The sequence below is a fragment of the Martes martes genome (assembly GCF_963455335.1).
Source record: "Martes martes genome assembly, chromosome: 16".
In the NCBI taxonomy this organism is placed as follows: Eukaryota; Metazoa; Chordata; class Mammalia; order Carnivora; family Mustelidae; genus Martes; species Martes martes.
This window is the reverse complement of record NC_137904.1, coordinates 25,259,520-25,280,107: the sequence shown is the minus strand read 5'-3', so window position 1 is coordinate 25,280,107 and position 20,588 is coordinate 25,259,520. Positions and strand designations below refer to the sequence as shown.

The 20,588-nt window shown below is 38.0% G+C and overlaps 1 protein-coding gene across 6 annotated transcripts in view; it reads right to left on the bottom strand.

Annotated features, from left to right (window-relative positions):
• Positions 1-20,588, bottom strand: part of RHOT1 (ras homolog family member T1) — a 63,495-nt gene that overhangs the window by 7,121 nt on the left and 35,786 nt on the right. For 2 of the 6 annotated variants that reach the window (XM_080825982.1, XM_080825983.1), the window contains exons 9-20: positions 20,000-20,098; positions 19,362-19,470; positions 18,472-18,592; positions 16,190-16,274; positions 15,692-15,837; positions 14,630-14,730; positions 12,445-12,575; positions 11,704-11,787; positions 9,986-10,105; positions 7,892-8,094; positions 6,746-6,841; positions 4,962-5,084 (exon numbers count right to left, since the gene is read on the bottom strand). In XM_080825982.1, the coding sequence (XP_080682108.1) occupies positions 4,962-5,084; positions 6,746-6,841; positions 7,892-8,094; positions 9,986-10,105; positions 11,704-11,787; positions 12,445-12,575; positions 14,630-14,730; positions 15,692-15,837; positions 16,190-16,274; positions 18,472-18,592; positions 19,362-19,470; positions 20,000-20,098 (1,418 nt within the window). The remainder of the gene's footprint in view (positions 1-4,961; positions 5,085-6,745; positions 6,842-7,891; positions 8,095-9,985; positions 10,106-11,703; positions 11,788-12,444; positions 12,576-14,629; positions 14,731-15,691; positions 15,838-16,189; positions 16,275-18,471; positions 18,593-19,361; positions 19,471-19,999; positions 20,099-20,588) is intronic. The other 4 variants (XM_080825978.1, XM_080825979.1, XM_080825980.1 and 1 more) reach the window with 3 other exon arrangements.

Genomic DNA, 20,588 nt, shown 5'->3' with positions numbered 1-20,588 from the left:
TGGTTGCCAAAGTAAAATGCTGCTAATAAACTTAAGAAGTAACATGAACAAATAATTTATATGGCTGATGTAAATTAAAAAATGGGATGAAAGAAATCCTAAAACCAAAATACGTATGAAAGAAAATCACACCAAAATAAATTATAAAATAAACATTTTGATTAAATTATAGGTTAGGAGAAGTGGGAGGGTTATACACAGAAATTAGCTGGGATAGGGGCTGAGAGAAGTTAAAAAAGTGACTAAGTGACACAGACATACAAATTAAAATGAACACCCAAAGGAAAGGACAAGTTAACGTCCACAGCACACTGCAGAAGAGTAACAAAGTCATGCAAAGTAGGAGTCTTCTGAAGTCAGAATAATAAGTACTTGGTAACCAGAATCCTGGGTAGTTCAAACCAACAATCCAGCTCACTCCTACATAATCATGTAGGATTATAACACTTTCAGATTAAAAAGGTAATTAAAATAAAAATATAACCAGAAGGTGTATTTTCCCAGTACCATGATTTACACTATTTGAAATGAAAGCATTGCCAAAGATTAAAATCATCTGACCCCGTTAATCATCTTCCAAATGTATTTAAATTCAAATAAGTCCCGTTATTCATAAACTGTTCTAAAGAGAAACATAAACCTGTCCAGACCACTAGGGTGAGATCGTAATTATTAAAGAACAAAGTTACATGTCAGATACATAGTTTAACACTTTTGACATCTTGAAATAAATATATATTCAATTACATTAAAAAGAAAACAAATTTTATTACTACTCTACTTAAAATATGTAGCATCAGTAAATAAGCTCAAAAAAAGGGGGACAATGTTTACTGGTCAAAAATAGATAGCTAGGGAAAAAATGGATAATTTCATAAATGAATCTGTAGGAACTGCCTAAATATAAATTATTAGCTTAAATTCTGTCATGATCAGGTGATAGCACTTACTTCTGTAGCCTGAGGGACTAAGGTTCCTGAAAACATAACCAAAGTTCAAGGAAAAATTTTTAATAACATAATATTTGGAGAGGCACTTAAAGGCAGGTCCCTATCTTCTTCATCTTCACATTCTGCCCCAGCTCACAGCAGGGTCCTATCTAAAGCAGGTACTTAAGTCTGAGTGAATAAATCACAGGGGCAGCGGGGCATAAAGGGTTAATGTGGCCTCAAACATGTACTATCTCTCCAAGTGATTTATTTGAACCAACATGTTTACAAGCATACTGAAACAAGGTATTAAGTTTGAGACCAACATGTATGCACCAATACCTGTCAATTTCTTTGCAGACATTTACTGAAACTCTTTGCTTCCATAAAAATTTTGAAACCCCTCTTTTACACATCTAACTCAAACACAAGACATGGCAGCTTTCTAAAAGCAGAGACCTAAGGCTAATTGTTGAGTGAGACTCCTCCCTACTGAATTACAGTGAAAAATTCCTAAATGACTTTTAGCAAATTAATCAATCCTTTTTCTGCTTTATAACATTAAGATACATCTAGCATGGCGAACCAATAGTGACCAACACCCAAAGGCTGCCACAACCCGAGAGAGAGAGGAAAGAAAGGAGGCAAACCCAGCACTCCACAATTTTTTTCAGATTCTTTCATGAGAAAGGGAGTAGAACTTGGTTGGTGGGAAGGGGAAGGAGATATTTTCATTCCTTAGGTGTATGTTTTTCTTTTTTTTTTTTTGGCCTGCAATTGCACAACTCTAGGCCATATCTTAAGACTGAGGTTACAAGCTGCTGGCCTGTAAACATGTTTTGTTCTGATCAGTACTTTTAAAGACTTAAATTTACTTGCCATTATTTGAATAGCAGGAAATTTCACATAAAAATCCTGATGTTTCGTGTCTCACAGAATCAGAAGACCTGGCACCAGCCAGCCCAGACAACAAAAGGCCAGAGCTGAGTTGTGGCTGCCTCTTTTAGACTGGGCCTGTCACAGTCCCTACGTCTCTTACTTCTCACACCTGACCACCTTCGTGCACTGACATTACCTATCCCGATCCTGTAGGTACTCAAGTTCTGGGGTTCCACCCCCATCTACCTTATCTATATCCTTTTATAAACTAGGGGAAACATCAGTACAGAAGTCCTAAATTCCCACCGTACTTCTACAAAATTCTGAAACACTGCAAGGAATCAGGAAGGAGTTCTTCGAAAGGTACACTGGTTTCCCTCCTTAACTTTTTCATTCATTCCATTCTTGATTACTAGATGTCAGGGATGTATGCCGACAGTACCATTAAATTAGTTCTAGCTTATAAATAGATATGACAAGATGTACTGATTTCCCTTCAAAGATCTTTGTACAGAGTACTTTACCATGAGCAAGCTCATCAATTAATACACACCCAACCTTTTCCATTTGGAAGCTGACTAAACTGACCTAAGAATAAAATTGTCACTAAAGATGCAGACAATCAATCAATCTGCAAGTTACGGACACTCAAGATCTCATAGAATAAGTGAAACAAATGGTTTTGATTAGCAATTATTAAGAGCCAAGGTGGGTTCACCAAGAATAAGACACCAAATAGATGTCACTTCCTATTTAGATAAAATTACTACATTGATAGATTGATAGATCAGAAGAATGTGTCAGAAATTACATATTGGGGGGAAAAAAAAGGAAACTGCATCTTGATTTCAAAAAAGCCCTCCATGAAATTCTTATAAGATACTAAGATAAAATATGGACTGGATAATAAAATATTTTTAATTTACAGAATAATCTTTTCCCAAGAATTTTAAACCTGTGTCACTGGGAAAAGAGTTCTCTGAGGGAATACTTCAGGGCTTGCTGGCTTTGGCTCCCTCTCTCTCTCCAATCTCTTGGTATTCAACATTATTTTTTATCAATAACTTGAATGATAAAGAAGACATATCTACCAAGTTTGCAAATAACACAATGCCAAGAGAGATAGATAATGGGACAAATGACAGAAATAATGTTTGAAATGACTGAGCTAGAACAAATGGATCAAAAAGAAGAATATGACACTTAATAGAGATACATATGTATCTGTGTTTAGATTCAAAGACTCAACTAAAAATGTCAAGTACACAATTAGAGAGGAGGGGATGCTGCCTTAATAGTACCTCGTATGAAAAAAATATCTGATTTCAGTGAACCCCGAGATTCATATGCATCCACAGTGGGATGGGGCTGCTAACAACGTCACTTCATGCAACAGACAGGTACTGTCCTGACTGTGGGACATGACCCCGCTGTTGGAGACTCGTCCCATCACACCTGGAGCACTGCTCCCCATTCTCAGCGGCACCTCTTTTAAGAGGAACTCTGAAACCCTAAAGGGCTTTCAGACGAGGACAACCAGGACTGATGAGGTCACTAAACCATCTAATTTAAGAAAAGGCTGAAAGAAATGGGGATGTTCTACCTGGAGAAGAGAAAATTAGGGGAGACATGATGGCCGTCTTCAAATGTCTGAAGGATTGCTAGGTTGAAGAGGGAGTAGAATAGTCGTATGTTGTTCTAAAGGGCAGAACTAAAACTAAAGGAGAGAAAGTTACAGGGAAATCATTTTAGTTAAAAAATAAAAATAAAGAGCAAAGGCAAAAGCAAAAACCCTCTCCAGTGAGGAAAGCCATCAGCAGATAAACAGTACTCTCCACAGGAAGGCTTTCAGGAAGGCATTCTAATGGGAGGTTAGGCCAGAGAGTTCTGGAATCTCTTCTGACTCTAGGTAGCATTTCCAACACCGGAGCTTCTGAATGTTGTTTGGTTTGAACTAGCCTTGCATTTTCTCAGATAGTCCTCATGAGAGAATCTGTGTTACTACTTTATCAGATGCCATTCAAAGGACAGAGGCAGAACTTTACCACCAAATTAGTGTGGCAGTCCCTTCAAAGCAGTCACCTGAGATGGCTGCATTCTTATTCCAGAGCTACTAGTGCTCAAAACGTCACTGAAACTCTTTTTAGAATGCCTTCAAGATCAGTTTCTGACCCACATTAAATATAGTCTCACTGTTCCATAGCCACATCTACTAGTTGTGCTGGTGGACACAAACTATCCTACAGTCAGAGCCCACTAGCCTTCAGTGAGAGTCCAACAGTAAGACCAAGAATGGACCCATTTGTAACCAAAGTCTATTTAGCTTGATCATCTGTCTTAATCAAGCCCAGCTCCCAATGACAGCTGAATGTCGATTTCAAAACACTCATCTTTAGACACAAAAATTTACAGCAGATACAAATTTATAGCCCATAATCTCTTAAATGCTCACAAAATGTAAATTTGAACAATGGAAGCATGACCAGAATAAGAATATAACCTTCCAAGTTATTTGCTTTGAGGGAATGTAAGTATCTTATTTGTTTCTTTCCCTTCCCTTTCTAAAAAGCATATCACTTTCTAAGCATACTATATGTTTTGGGCTCAATTATAAAGACCTCAAAAACTAGTACTACAGATCTTTTGTTCTTTCTCATAATCCTTTGAATCCTTAAAGTTAGCTATTATCCTCATTTCCAGAAGCCATGCTCTTTCACATAAACATTCCAGGTACTTATAATGCAGAAAATTTTCAAACCCAAGATACCGTTTGCATTAGTGTGGTTTTAATGAAGTTATATTAGTTGAACGTAAGCAAGTACAGTTTCACATTTGGGATCAATGTGTCTTTTTGTTACTATGAAAGTCCTCACCTATTTCTACAACTCTCAGCCAAAAGATTTTAATCTCCCTATACATATTATCCTGTCATATGAACGATACTTTAAACTTCATGAAAAAAGAAATCCAAAATCTTATTTTATAGTCCCCTGAAAACATCATCACCACAGTGAGAATTTTAGTGGAAGTTAGTTGGGCATCGGTTGGCTTGTGGTCTTTGTAGTGAGTATCTGTATAATGAAGAGTTATCCACTTTTTTTTTCTTTTGTATTTTAACAGAATGCCTGGTACCCAGTAAATAAAGTTAAGAACCTGTTAAGAACTGCAGTGAAGATTTTGTTCTTTACAGATTGCAGCAAGTCTGAGTTGAGGAAGTTCTGACAGATGCAAAATGTACACCTGTTGCAGGTGCACATACAGCGTAACCGGGCATGGCTGCGAAAACACACAGAAGGACAGGAGTTGAGTTCTTACTTACAAATACGGCACAAGTTAGGGTGTGCCAACTTAAAAAAAAAAAAGATTTAGGCATAAGCAACACTAAGGAAAAGGACAGTGTGGGGCATGCTAAAGTTGTGCAGAATTCCACATTTACCAAAAATACAGTACATAGCAATAGCTCCCTCCTCCCTCCCTAGAGAAAACCTAAGGAAAATTAGCTAATACTCTTGGTTTTTTTGGAGGGGGGATGGAATTATCATCACAAGAGTTTTAGTGGAATAATATGCACAGCGATAGATGGCACCCTCGTGTAAATTAATAAAAAGAAAAACTGAGTAAGCCATAGCACCCACCAAAAGGACAAAGTGTGCTAGCATTTAAGGAACCATTCCCTCCTCCTCCCTCAGCATACACCATGCCTGAAAACCAGGAAGGAGAAGAGTGACAAATACACAAAAGGGTCAAAAGACGAGTATATTCAACCCTGAGGAGATGGTCTTCAATTCATCAAGCACCCTGGCTCCCGAAGGAAATCAAAGTGCTTCATAAATTTCCATGTGGACAAAACAGAGGGTTGATTTCATCTGCTGCAAAAACACAGCAGCTAAGTATGACAGTATGAAACTCTGGGTGAGGATGTAAAAATCAACAATGGGTCCAATTGGCATCAGATATGAAATTTAGGGAGGCTTTCTGACTCCTTTCTGGTTGAGTGGAGTTGTACTAGTCGGTACAGGCACATGGGGCAATCTATTTCACCTCCGTCCTAACAACCAAGAGTAGGGGGTCCCCAGGGACTGCCCAGTGGTCAAAGCCACTCAGACATACAAAGCCGTCATGGCACCCTGAAGAGGCACTGGCGCCGAACCCACTCAGAAGAGCGCCGCCTGATGAATCAATGCCAGCACTTCCTGTAACACCTGCCCTTTTTTTTTTTTTTTAAAGGCTTCTCAGTCAAAGGACTGGCTCACTCTGACTTGGCTTAGCTTGTGAGATCTGATGAGACCACATCGCACGGTGGCATGGTGGTGGAGATTAGCAGCATCCCAATAATGCCTAATTCCCAACATGAAGAGAAACGAGAATTAATTTTTAAGCTCTCATAGACTCAAGACATCCCTTTTTTAAAACCTGACTTGTGATAAGGAACATATCAATGTTACTAAGTCGCTGCCAGCTGTCATACTGGAATCCATCTGTTATTTTATCAATTCGGTCTGACTCTTCAACATACACAGGCTCCACCCACCAAAAAGGAGAGATGCAAAGTATGCTTAGCAACAGGGAGATGCTTCATGAGAAGTAGTTTGGGATTAACCATATAAGCAAGTGTCCCTGCATGTACATTTATCATATATACACACACATACATACAAACACACATGAATCGCAGCAAAATGTTTTAAAGATGCAGATCTGAAAACACAGTTACAGTTATCTACGAGATTAAAATAGTGCATTTACATAGTAAACAAAAAAAAAAAAAGAAAAAGAAAAAAACACTACTGTCATATACAGTTAGGCAGTAAGCCTGACCAAGCAGTGCGTTTCTGGATAATTACTAAATGTTAATTATGGCAGGAAAGGAGATCTGGTCATCTACAAGAAAATGTCAACAAAAATCCCACAGAAGCCATAAAGAAAAAGTAACTTACAAAGCAGTTTTTAGAAAGACCCAGATTTTTCTCAAATTCTCTATTCTATCAGTGTTGCCCATGTCTCGGGAGAGTCTGTTTCTGTAATGATCCTCTCTGTAGATAACATACACGAGAGTTTTAAAGCAAAGATAAAACATAAATTAAGTTCTGTTTATCTTATAGTAACAGGAATGACTTGTCTTCCAATACAAATAGAATTTCAAGGGCTTGTTGCCTTTTTTTTCAAAAAGTATTAGTTAACAGAATAGCAGTGAAGTTAACTCTGATTTGAAGAATCTGCACAAATTAACACCTTTCTGAAAGACTTCAGTTCGTAGCCACATTTGATCATTACTCTATTTTATACCACAATTTTCGTAAGAGGAAAAATAATTTAGAGACTAAATTAATAACAAATAGGTTAAGCTAAAGTCTTGAGAAACGCACTGCCTGAAAAACTATCTTGTTACAAAACAGAATTATACACACACAGTACTTGAGGAGAATGCCATTAAGAACCATGCAATTCTAAGGCAGTTAGTAAGCTATGAAAATGTCCACAGTTATGTGCTTATGCATATGTATAGATATACAATAAATGTACATAAAATTCATGGTTCATAACACTTAATGTGAGACATTTATATAGCAGGAATTCCAATTACAACTACTTTTTACAGCACTTAAAAAAGACATTATATTCTCAAACATATCTATAATTTAAACATAATTTCCTAAAATATTTTAGAATCCTCCACATACTCAAGGTCAATGAATCAACAGAAAAATATTAAAATGAACTTTCTGTTCATATGGAAATGTCTTAAAAACATAAAGCAACATGATGTCAACCCCCTTTGACTGCAGTAAGACTATTTTTTAAATGCTGGATCGCGGGTTGTGTTTCATTGTACTATTCTATTAAAATAGTTACTATCTGCTTAAAAATATACAAATCCTATCAGGAGCACTGTTTGTGTGATTTTAGTATGGCACCCAAACCAGACTCACGTTTACCCAAAATTTGTTCCTTCTCATTACAAAGTCTCTTTCTGTTGCTGAACAACTTCTATGTGACAAAGTTCCCGCCCTCATGACTAATCACGGCATGCGATGTTATTATGAACCATGCGGCATGAAAATGATGGCAGAGCAAGTACTTACGGGTACATGGCCATCGTTGTCAGTTTAACAAAGATATCTTTACTGGGTGCATCAGCAGTATTGCAAGTGAAGGCTTGTGGTGGAGGCATTTTATGTTTCCTGCAGAAATCAGCAGGTGAAATACTATAGTCTTGTTTAACTTCATGCAGGTCCGACTTTGCAGCTATGATTAAGCAAGGTATTCTGCTGTCCATGAAGTGTTGCTATGGGATAAAAACTAAAATCACAATCTGATGACAAGTTAAAAAATTACTACATTTAATTAAATGTGTACTAAAAATTATCTCTGGCTAGGCAAAGCATAGCTTCAGGGAGAAAGTAAACTAAAAGGCAGAGACTGGCAGTGGACCAGGCAGTCTCATAAGACCAGGGCCAATTTTCTAATGCTGGTAACCATACAAATCTGTAACGACTCTTCAGATTCATTACAATCTGAAAAAAATTGATATTTTTTATTAAAAAGATACCATATTTTGAAACAAAGAGAAATCCACCTAAATTCCTCTATCCTAGAGCACACTACTTTCATTTTAAAAATTTCTGCTTCACAATTTTATTATTTTTTCACTACTTTCATTTTTCATATCATTAGTCCTTAACACATGCATCTATATACATCTTTTTTTTTTTTAAGATTTTATTTATTTATTTGACAGACAGAAAGATCACAAGTAGGCAGAAAGGCAGGCAGAGAGAGAGGGGGAAGCAGGCTCCCTGCTGAGCAGAGAGCCTTACGTAGGGCTCGATCCCAGGACCCTGAGATCATGACCTGAGCCGAAGGCAGAGGCTTAACACACTGAGCCACCCAGGCGCTCCTCTATAAACATTTCTATAGCTGCAATCATGATAGACATAATCATTTAAAAATATAATACTGAGGGGTGCCTGGGTGGCTCAGTCAGTAAGAGTCTGTCTTCAGCTCAGGCCATGATCCCAGGGTCCTGGGATTGAGCCCCACATCAGGCTCCCTGCTCAGTGGGTAGCCTGCTTCTCCCTCTCTCACTCCCCATTTGTGTTCCTTCTCTTGCTTTGTCTCTCTCTCTGTCAAATAAATAAATACAATCTTACAAATAAATAAATAAATAAATAAAATAAAAATATAACACTGAATCTTCCATGTTTTCAGAATTCAAAAACCATTATTTTTAATGGCCACTTAACATTCCACTGTATCATTCTGTCTTAATTTAGTAAAGCATCCTCCTATTCTTAGGCATCTGGATTATTTCTAGTTTTTTCTTTTAATTAAAAACAATGCTAGGGGCGCCTGGGTGGCTCAGTGGTTTAAGCCTCTGCCTTCAGCTCAGGTCATGATCTCAGGGTCCTGGGATCGAGCCCCGCGTCTGGCTCTCTGCTCAGCAGGGAGCCTGCTTCCCCCTCTCTCTGCCTGCTTCCCCCTTTCTCTGCCTGCTTCTCTGCCTACTTGTGATCTCTCTCTCTGTCAAATAAATAAATAAAATCTTTAAAAAAAAACAACAACGCTAGAATAAATTCCTTGGTATATACAGTTTTTAACTCCTATAGCATCTTGGTGAAAATCTCAATCTGAGGACTTTTCAAGCCTCTGGTTTTTTCCCTTGCTCTATTATTATTATTACTGGTGTAACTGGCAATATATAATCCATGTACACTACTTTTTTCTAAAGATATTATTTTTAAGTAATTTCTATACCCAGCGTGGGGCTCAAACTCACAACCCCAAGATGAAGAGTCATGTGCTCCACTGACTAAGCCAGTGTGGCACCTCTCCATGTGTATTCCTAATGGCCAAGAAGACCTTCCAGTAACACAGAGGTTCTTAACTATGGATGCACATCAGAGTCACATGTGGAAAAAAATGTTATTTGTATGTATGTATGTATGTATCTATTTATTTTTGGAAAAAAATGTTTTTAAAATACAGATGTCTTAGACTCCACCACCTTAGAATGAAATCAAAACCTTTAACGATGGGAGACAAATGTATTTTTCAAAAGCTCTGCAAGTGATTTTCTTACATCTCCCTAGTTAGAAAACATCACATTATACAATCTCATTAACTCCATATAAAGTTACAGCCCAAACCAACAGTTACAGACCAAAAGAACAACAAACCTTAAAAATCCTAGCACAGTATTCAAAGGATTTGGGGTTACTGACGTCATATACCAGGCACACAACATCACAAATGATCTCAGCCTCAGTTAGGAATTCTGATTCGGAGATATCATGTAACTTGTAAAAAGAAAAAGATAATAAGAAACATTAATATTGTAATATTGATGTTTCATTAAAGTCATGATGTGTTATTATTGCTTGACTTCCAAATAAAGTACTTCTAAAAAGAAGTTAAGCATAACTTTTCAGGCTATTTTTAAAGATGGGAAGTGTAGATCAACAAGTAGCTTCTGATTTTGTGGACTGACGGTGATTAAGGTTTTCCAGGAGCAAACATTTTAGTGACTGACCTGCTCTAGGCAGGCCGTTTACACACATTCTCTACATAGGTAAGATAACAGGCTAAACAGATTAAGTCAACTGCCTAAGATAACACATCTAGCAAGTCATCCGACCAAAATGTGAACTCAAATATGATTTCAAGTCTATTTTCTTTCTACCAGACCACCTTTTCTCCTCACCAATTTAAAAAAACAACAACAACAAAGAAAAAAACTCTTTACACTAAGGTCATTTTGTTCTACTCCACTGCCTACTCTTTTTTCTTTCCTGCCTACTCTTTTTTAATGTTTATTATAAAACGTCTAAAGAAATGTCACCCCTATGACAATGATCCAGCAAGAGTAAAATTCAGTACTACTGAGTTATTTAAGGCAGTGCACCTATGTCGAGAAGAAGGAAGTACAAGGTCAGAAGTGACTTGATATTTTCCAAATAAAACACAGCATGGATAGTCAGAGGCGTGACAGATACCAATTTACAGAGACAGTATAAGAATAAAAACAGGAATATTCACAGTCAGCTATATTTACTGAGTATGCAGTTAAGTAGATCTATACTTAACAGGAGAAGAATGGGAGATAAACAAGGTTAAATTAGAAACTGACAAAAAAACGTTTATCATAAAGAGGGAAAATTGTATGAAATTCAATGTGATCATCTGTCTGGCAGAACAAACTATTTCCAAAAAGAAAAAGGAAGAAAATGAGCTTTTTCTGGTAGCTATTATTTGTTAGGAGCTCCTCAGATTAGCTAGCTTGATAAGAAAGTCAGGCTCAGAGAGAGGAAGCCACTTGCCTGAGGTCACACAGCTAATCAGTGGTGGATCAGGGTTCGAGCCAAACTGTGACTGGATCCAAGAAGAACATATAATCTCTTTCTACTGTATTTCATAGTGTCTTTTCAGTCATATGCTCCTTTCATCCATTTATTTAGACTAACACATTTGGTACCTATACTCCTCTCTGCTAAATAGATGAAACTCCATTCAGAGTATAGACAAACTACCAAGCACCTGCAGTGAGGTTTTCATATTAATTTCCAGTCAACAGTAGAGGAAAAAAAAAATTTTTTTTTAAAGAAAAGTGGAAGAAAGAGGAAAGAGAAGTTATCTTTTTTTGTTTTTACTTTCTATTGTGTATAATACACAATTAAGCACACGAATAGATTAACTTTCACTTGTATCTACGCCCATGTGATCACCACACCCATCAGGGGAATTAAAATTAATTCCAATGAATAAACCAGGTGAAAGAAAAAAAAAATCACACAAGTTCTACATACAGCCATTATATTAAATGCAACTATGTTTTCAAAGAGTCATATAAAGATATACCTAACAATTAGTAATCTTTATATGCCAGAGAATTTCTTACCAACAAGTATTTCTCTTGTCCATATACATAAACAGTGTTGATCGCATAGTAGGATTTATGATCATCGCGAATCTTCTTCTGCCTCTGAAAACAACCAAAAGTCTCAATATTTACAGTCAGAAATTACAGTACCAAGTCTTCATCAACACCCACTCTGCATGTATGTATGGGTGTGTTATAAATAAAAGGGCATTCTTCCCTACACTATGTATTATTTATCAGAACAAAGGAGACATTGATTTTGTTTCTTAGTTCTTAAGGTCTAAGACAAAAATGCATTTGTTCTGCATAAAGTAAAGGAGCAGCTGAAAAGGAAGGAAACTACATTACTGAACGTGTAGTATAGAGCTACCTGCTAGCAATTCTCCTTACACTATGATTTGGTCTGACATGAGACCCACCTGGAAACACATCCAGAAATAGATACAGGACTCAAACGGAAATATTTACTGTACTTTGCTTCATGCCAAGAGCCATGGCAGGTGCTTTCACATATGTATTCATTCAACCCCCGCCTAAATACTGCCGAGGAAAAAGAGGCAAATGACAGCTAACACCATCGAAACGAAGATAAAGGCAGTTCAACAGGATCGTTGTTACCCTCAGATTGCCCTTCACTAATATACACAGGCCGCTGAGCTCCAGCCATCATCTACAAGACTTAGTGGCTATGAAAAACTCATGTAAACTCGTGACTATACAAATCTGTTGGATAAAGCTCTATTATCTGAGAATTCTCACCATTAAGTTTCTTCCAAGAAGAGCCTGAAGAACGCCGCTCTTCCCACAGTTTTTCATCCCAATTACATTACATCTGAACACATTTCTTTGAGTCTGTTTTTTCTGAAGGTCTATCTTTTTATCTCTTGTTACTAAGAAGAAAGAAAAAATAATGATGTACCATTGAGACTCACTGCACCTCCATTTCACCTTCTGCAAAATAGTATACTGGGATTTCTCATTTTTATGAAGCGTATGATGAATAAAGAGACACACTGTGCAACAGCCATGCTGTATATGAAACCAAGCACTAAATATACAGGAGGGCTTCACTTGGTAGAAAAGATGTATTTCGGAAAGCTGGCTGTAAAGACAACTTCTGGTAACCAAATGACATTTATTTCATCATGAAATAAGTAGCACACTTTCATAAGGAAAATTATATACTAAAAATAAATGAAAATTACAGTGAACATAGCCAACGTTATGTCCCATCTACTTTCTTCTGCAATAAATGTCACAATAAATTAAAAATTAAAAGATGCTATCTCTAATCTGCACACTCTTGAATTTGTAAATGGATAAGGGATATGCACTCTGGGGTTCACTGGCTTTCAAATGTAAATCTGTAAAAGAGGCAGAACAGAAAACAATGCTCCAACAGCAGAGCAAGGGCACCTCTCTTCCAGAGGTAAAGAGACCTCCTTAAGCTATACCCCAAAATTCAACTACAACAAAACTCACCAGAGGCACTATTTACGGTAACCAAAAACTGAAAATGATAAAAAAACATACAACAATCATGGGACAGTTAAATAAGTTACACAATATCCTTACAATGACACACTACTGAACATTAAAGATACATAAAACTATACTTATTGACAGAGCAAGATGGCCACAATATTTTGTGAGCGTGAAAGAACCTCATGCTAGCTAGGAATTCGTTTCTTGTTCTTTGGTGCTGCATTAAATACTGTCTAATGGGTTAACTACTTTAAAGGGTACTTGCTCTGTCGGTGATTGTCTTGGGGCGCCTGGGTGACTTAGTGGGTTAAGCATCTGCCTTCAGCTCAAGTCATGGTCCCAGGGTCCTGGGATCGACCCCTGCATCGGGCTCCCTGCTCAGCGGGGAGTCTGCTTCTCCTTCTCCCTCTGCCTATGCTCTCTCTCTCTCTCTTGCTCTCTCTTTAATAAACAAAATCTTAAAAAGAAAAAAAAATGATTGTCTTCTTATGCCAGGACCTCCTGTAAGATATGGCATTTCCCCCTACCAACTGGGATATAAGAAAATCTTGAAACAATCCATCCCCTAATTTGTTATTTCCATACCTATGGGTATTCTTTAAGTGGAGCACACTGCTTAGCAAGAATTATAAAGTCTGGGAAAGATTTCCTAATGTAGAAAATGGTTACAAAACCAAGAGATACACAATTAGTTCAGTATTGGGATTATGTATTAACAGGTATTGTTTTTAATGTCTAAAGAAAATGAAAAGACAAGATAAACTGGCACATTAAAATACGTTTAATGCCCATAGCCCTCCCTGATGTTCATCAGTGGAGTGTCCTCAGGGGTAAGCTAGAAGTAAAACCTCTACTCTTTCTTTTCTTTTTTTTAAAAGATTTTATTTATTTATTTGACAGACACATCACAAGTAGGCAGAGAGGCAGGCAGAGACAGAAGGGAGGAAGCAGGAAGCAGGCTCCCTGCTGAGCAGAGAGCCCGATGCGGGGCTCGATCCCAGGACGCTGGGATCATGACCCGAGCCGAAGGCAGCGGCTTTAACCCACTGAGCCACCCAGGCGCCCCTCTTTTTTTTTTTTTAAGTATTTTTAAAAAATATTTTATTTATTTATATGAGAGAGAAAGAGTGAGAGAGGGGTGAGGGACAGAAGAGGAAGCAGACCCACTGCTGAGCAGGGAGCCTGGCTCGGGGCTTGATCCCAGGACTCCGGGATCATGACCTGAGCTGAAGACAGATGCTTAACCAACTGAGCCACCCAGGTGCCCATACTCTTCCTTTCTTGATTAACAGTAAAATCAAGCCTCTGAACACAAAAGAAATGACCAAATGACTGAGAGAACAGAGTACAATCATGGAAGACTAATGAAGAGGAGTTTATTTTCACCCTTTTCACACACGAACCCGGAATATTTAAAAAATGTTTCTTAGCATGAGCTGCGTACTATCCCGATACTTACCTGTAATGGCGGAAGCCTGAGACTCTTGCTCCGTCAATATAGAATAGCCTAGATAGCCCAAATACTCCAGGCATCGCTGGACGTCTAAGTAGGTAGTGAGCCTAAGAAAGGGAGGAGGTGGACATGCGAAAAGTTCCTAAAGACCATTTATAGGAAAAAAAAAAAAATCCCAACAGCTCAAATAATCTTACCACCAGACCCAGATAATTTCTGTCAGACTTCTTTTAATTTCCCATGTGCCCAACCATGGGTTTCCCTACACCGCCATTCTTCAGGAAGAGAAGAGAGGGAGGGGATGCAAGACCGGCAGGGGTAGAGTGGGATTCCTATACCTACGCAGAGATGAGCAGTGAGATACTGGTAAAATCTACGGTAAGGATGCTTCATACTGGCCACTTCCCAAGAGACACAGCGTACTGCAAATACTGGCGGGTTGCAGACCTGATCATTAAATCTGAAAAGGTTTGCAAAAGGTGCAAAAATAACTGAAAGGCACTTGAAATTAGTTAAGCCTTCTTGTGATGTGAAAAAGGAACAGTCCCTGGTGTTGAGAAAGTTAGTCTCACCAAGGCTTAAGTAGTGATATCATCATGGGCGACCAGAGGATGTCCTTAGTGCCCTGTCAACTACGCTGTAAGTAGACCGTAGAGAAACCCCCACTAAGAAGTGCAGTAAAAACAAACAACCAAAAAAACCCTCAAGTGTTCAGCATCAAGTAAAACATGCTCTCCCCATATTCTGGAAGTGTAAGAACTGTGTAATATAGCAATGAGGTTTCCAACTCCCTCAATCAAAAAAGCATTAAAATCTAGTTCAGTTTTGATGAGAGACTTATTACTGTTTCCCTGTACATCATCCAAAAGCAAACACAAGCTTCCTGATACATTGACAGAACATCTCAAGTTCATCGAAGACACAGCAGCAGCACTATAAATCCTGCCCACAGGCAGTTATGACTGAAGCATTCGGTAAGACCTGACCAACTTACAGAATGATGAATGTGACACATCGTAATTTTAAACTGGCTGTAACTAAAGGAAAACAGGTGAGCTCTGTACTCACGTCCACTGGGAAAGAAATCCCTGGTAAGTTATCCAGCCTCTTTCATTTGTACAAACTGTGTTATTCACATCTGGCCCCCACGGTATGTAAGGGAAAACTTTAAACAAATCTTTAAGCTCATCAGGTGACAAAGCACAGTCTCTATCCTGAGGATACACAAAGAAGTATACAAAATGTTTAGATATCTAAGAGAATAACTCCCACACACAGAACCCCCAGCCTAGTAAAGCTACGCTTCTAAAAACAAATGAAATTTTACATTTTCTGAAGAAAATTCCTCTCACGTATTAAGAAAACCTATATAAGAATCCATCAGAAACTAGATTTTTTCATCTTGAGAAAATAATAAAATAAGTAGAACTTTTGCTAGTCTAGCTTAAGAAGTTTGAGCAATTTTTGTCTATGTGACATGAGCATCCCCTAGCTAAGGGAACAGAGTCAAATCATTTACGAAAAAAATATTATTACAATCATGGCAAACTGTGGCTAAAAGCTTACCAAATCGTGCTTGTCAAAGGTGCTCTGCAGAAACAAATATGCATGATGATTTAATTCAGTAGTGCAATCAGGAGGTATTTTTAGCCTATTGACAAAAGAAAGTTTAAGAGTAAAATAAATCATTAACCAAATACTAAAATTTAATTTAAGAAACGAATATAAAACTGCAACAAGTCCTTTTTTGTGGGATGATAGCATCTATAAAATACCTTTGCTGAAGCCATTTAGACCTTCCCAGGGGAAGTCAATGGGGTAGAATGGCCATCCTCACAAGAGCTGCAGTAACACTCATTCTGACCTGACATATAAAGTTTTCTTAAATTTCTGAAGGGCAGGTTGAAATAAAAATTTTACAAGTAACACCGATTACCCTGTAATGGGTTTGCTCTTCTTGTAAACAAATTGTAAGTCATAACTATGGCTTATGCCAACATTATAATGAGCTGAAAATTATGTAAAGAGGTTATTTCTGCCAGATTTGTCCTTTGACCCATCCTAAGTTCAGTTCAGTCAAAGGCACTGAGCTAGTGCACAAAGCTAGTGTCCCTAGTACACAAAAACAAGATAGCTCCCTACCCCTAGGGAACCACATTTAAATAGGAGACGGACCACAGACAACCTCACTACTGCAACAGAATGAGGCAAGTGGTGGATATGGGTAACAAGGACGCTACGGGGGCTCACACGGAAAGGGACATCTCTGGCATGGGGGTGGGAAGGTGTCAGAGACACTATCACCTGACTTGCAGACTTGAAGGGTAAGAGGTAATCATTAGGTTGGGAGAGAGAGAGGGAAAAAGTGAGAATCCCTGGGCAAAAGCCTGGAGTCCAAACAACAGATGATTGGTAGACTGTAAGCAGTTTAGTAGTAGTATTTACTTCTAGAATGAAGGCAGGAAGTGAAGCATGAGCAGAGCAGATCATGAATGACCTTGTGTAACATGTTAAGAAGCCTGAGCTTTATCCTGGCTCTAAGGGAAGTGACATAGGCAAATCTGTATTTATATATCTACTAATCTAGTAGCAGTATGAAGGACAGAAGGAGACAGTTTAATAAGAAGGCTAGAGAGATTCAAGTGGTAGCTCTACCAGGCTATTCTATAGAAAACGAAAGGCAGACAGCATAAGGAAACCGAGAATTGTTAGTGTGAGCCACAAAGCCCTAAGCAAGTTTTTTTACTGTCCTGCTTAAGAAAGTAATAAGCAACTTCCTGTAGAATTTACCTATCTGTGTTAATGGCAGAGAAAAGAAAACCTGACAAAAGGTTCTGGGACAAATTCATTCATTCAATATGTTTTTTACTGAAAACTTTGGGAAATTCCTTGAGCCAAGATTTAGTAACCAACAAGAGAAGTTTCAACTTAGACCTGATTGATGGACCAGAAAGAACACTGCTTTCTCCACGATGATGATAAATGAAAAAACAAGAGTCTTTCTGAACCCCTACATAGACAGCTAGGGGTGCTATGCTAAAAGAAAAAGGGACAATATGAAGACAATGTGCCAAGGGAAAGTAGAGAAGAAGGGCTGAAGACCCAAAAGGCCAGATATGGGGATGTCACTTTCCTGAAAAGCCTCCCTCCCTAGGGTATGGGACAAGCAACACACGGCAAAGCAGTCTCCTGTTTCAGATGACACCAGGTCCGTTTTAAACAAACACAGTTGACACACATCATTCTCAGAGGAAAATAACCATAAACAGAACCACAAAACTCCTCAACAGGCTATTTAGGAAATATTAACTTCTTTCATCCAGAGCTAAGAAAAGGCCGTAAGACTTACAGAGGAGAAGGACTAAGGAAAAGAAGTGAACCAATATACTCTGACGTCTGGACTCCAAATGCAAGTCTGTCCAGCATCTGTCATCTCCTTCCTCAGTAAGATGAGTAAAAAAAGATACTCTTATTCCCCATGAGAAGAGGAGGAAAAATTTATGCCATGCTATAAATCAGGGGCTCTCAACTGGGGATGATTTCATTCCTGAAGGAACATTTGGCAATTTCTAGAGACATTGGACATGTTCAGTTGTCAGAGCTGGGGGAGGAGGTGTTACTGGCAACTAAGGACGTGCTAAGCATCCTATAAGACACAGGGCAGACTCTACATCAAAGAACTGTCTGGTCCAAAACGTCAATAGTGCCAAGGTTGACAAATCCTGCTATAAACCTCTCTATAAGTCTAAATTAGTTCTGAGTAGCTCAAAGCCTACCTAAACTGTGCGCTAAATAAAATTTAAAAATACTTGGCAGGCAAACTCAATTAGAAAGCCAAAGGTACATACAAGGGGAATAAATACTCGGGTGTCAAATCCAGATCATCGTCATAACCAAATCGTCGAAGCACAGTCCAAGTAGTTTCATGTCTCCCTCTCTGGATAAAAAGTGTATGTAAAAAAAGAAAACCTGAAATAAAATAAATCAGTTAAGTACAGGAGATGTGAATAAGGGTACAAAGTCACAAGGGAGAAAAGCGTGTAACATGTAATGGCAATAGCCAGAATCATGAACATAGGCATACAGCTTTGCACACTGAAGGTCAAATCAAAGCAAAGTTCATAAATCTATCAATGAAACAGAGCTGACTTCAGAATCCTTTCCCATACACACCCAAGTCAGCAAGAGATGGCAATGGATAAAAGGGCCAAAAATGCATCCCAAGGAATACACTGACATTCCCAAAGTTATATGATAAAAATAAATGAAGCCGTTTTATAGATTTTTGAACTCATTTCTATAATGGAAAACAGTGGTTTTCAATTTCATCTCTTATTTCACTGTGGCTCTACAATATGTTCTACAAGGAACATTCTGTACTTGGTAAATGTGACTGGTAGACAAAATGTCTGCCTTGAAAATAATTTATACTTAAAGGATGCTTTTAAGTAGTAAGAATTTTAAAATAAATTTGTACCAGAAATCTCAGCCCCTCAGATGGACCTCTGCATTCCCTAAGATCTGAGCAATTTCCCCACCTCTAATTTATGCTGATGGTAAGGATAATTATCTCCATCTATGGCTTATCTCTTCTAACTCTTAATAACCAAGTTAGATCTTAAGCCTATCAGTAAATACTAATATTTCCTCTTAAAGTATACATAATGCTAGGACCTTCACCTTCTGCCAAAGTTTGAAAACATCAAGTTTAAAAGGCGGGGAAACACCATCCACTCACCTTTCAATGTCAATCCACTGTCAGCCACACCATCACTTATATGTTTTCGGACTACATTCTTGACATCTTCCAGTGCTTGGGGAGCTAACGGAGTATTGAAACAAATTCTCTAGTAAAAAACGTAAAAATAAATTTAAAAACAAAACAGCATTAAAACCACACATAATATAAAACATTATTCTACAAAACAATATTAAATCCATTGTAATAACAACAAACCAAATTCTAAATTAGAAAGGATCATCTCTGCTTTGCGTTATTTATTTAAAACATGCCACATGTAGAAGGAAAGAAACTTTCCTTACTCTCTCCATAGCATTTCTAAAACACAGAGCTCTTTGTGTACCCACGTTACACAAAACCAAGAAAGAAAAGAACTCAGAGTTCAAACTTCAAGTCATCTTTAAAACATCCACTGTATCCCATGAAATGATACATGGTCAAAGGGTCCCCTCAACTCCTGTGCATAAGAGAGTTTTATACCCCAGGTGAAGACTTAACTAGTTTGATGGGAAAGACAGTTTTACATGAAAGAGACATGCTTATCAACATAACATTGTTTAAGCTAATAATATTGTTAGAGCTTTTCTCAACAAGAAACCCCCCAAGATACAGAAATCCCTGAAGAAGAGGGCTACCTGGAAGAAGTTGAGTTCGGCATCATTGAGAGTGCCATCATTATCTTGATCAGATATTTTAAATATGCGGGTGAGGGCTTTTATACAGGCTGGTTTCATCTATACATCATTGAGAAAAGAAACAATTATGTTAATCAAGATAGTTGGGAATTCAAAATATGACTTTCATAAGTAATGTTAAGAATAATTCTGAGGGGCGCCTGGGTGGCTCAGTCGTTAAGCATCTGCCTTTGGCTCAGGTCATGATCCCAGGGTCCTGGGATCGAGCCCCGCATAGGGCTCTCTGATCAATGGGGAGCCTGCTTCTCCCTCTCCCTCTGCTGGTCCCCCTGCTTGTTCCCTTTCTCTGTCAAATAAATAAATAAAATCTCTTTTTTTTTTTTTTTTCTTAAAAAAAAAAAGAGTATTAAATGAGCCATAAGCTAGAAAGTTTACAATTATGGGTGATTTTTTACTTAAAGAATGGTAAGATATAACTTCTATAAATGTGATCCTAATATTAGATATTCAAAATTAATAAAGATGATATCCTGGGGTGCCTGCGTGACTCAGAGGGTTAGGCCTCTGCCTTTAGTTCAGGTCATGATCC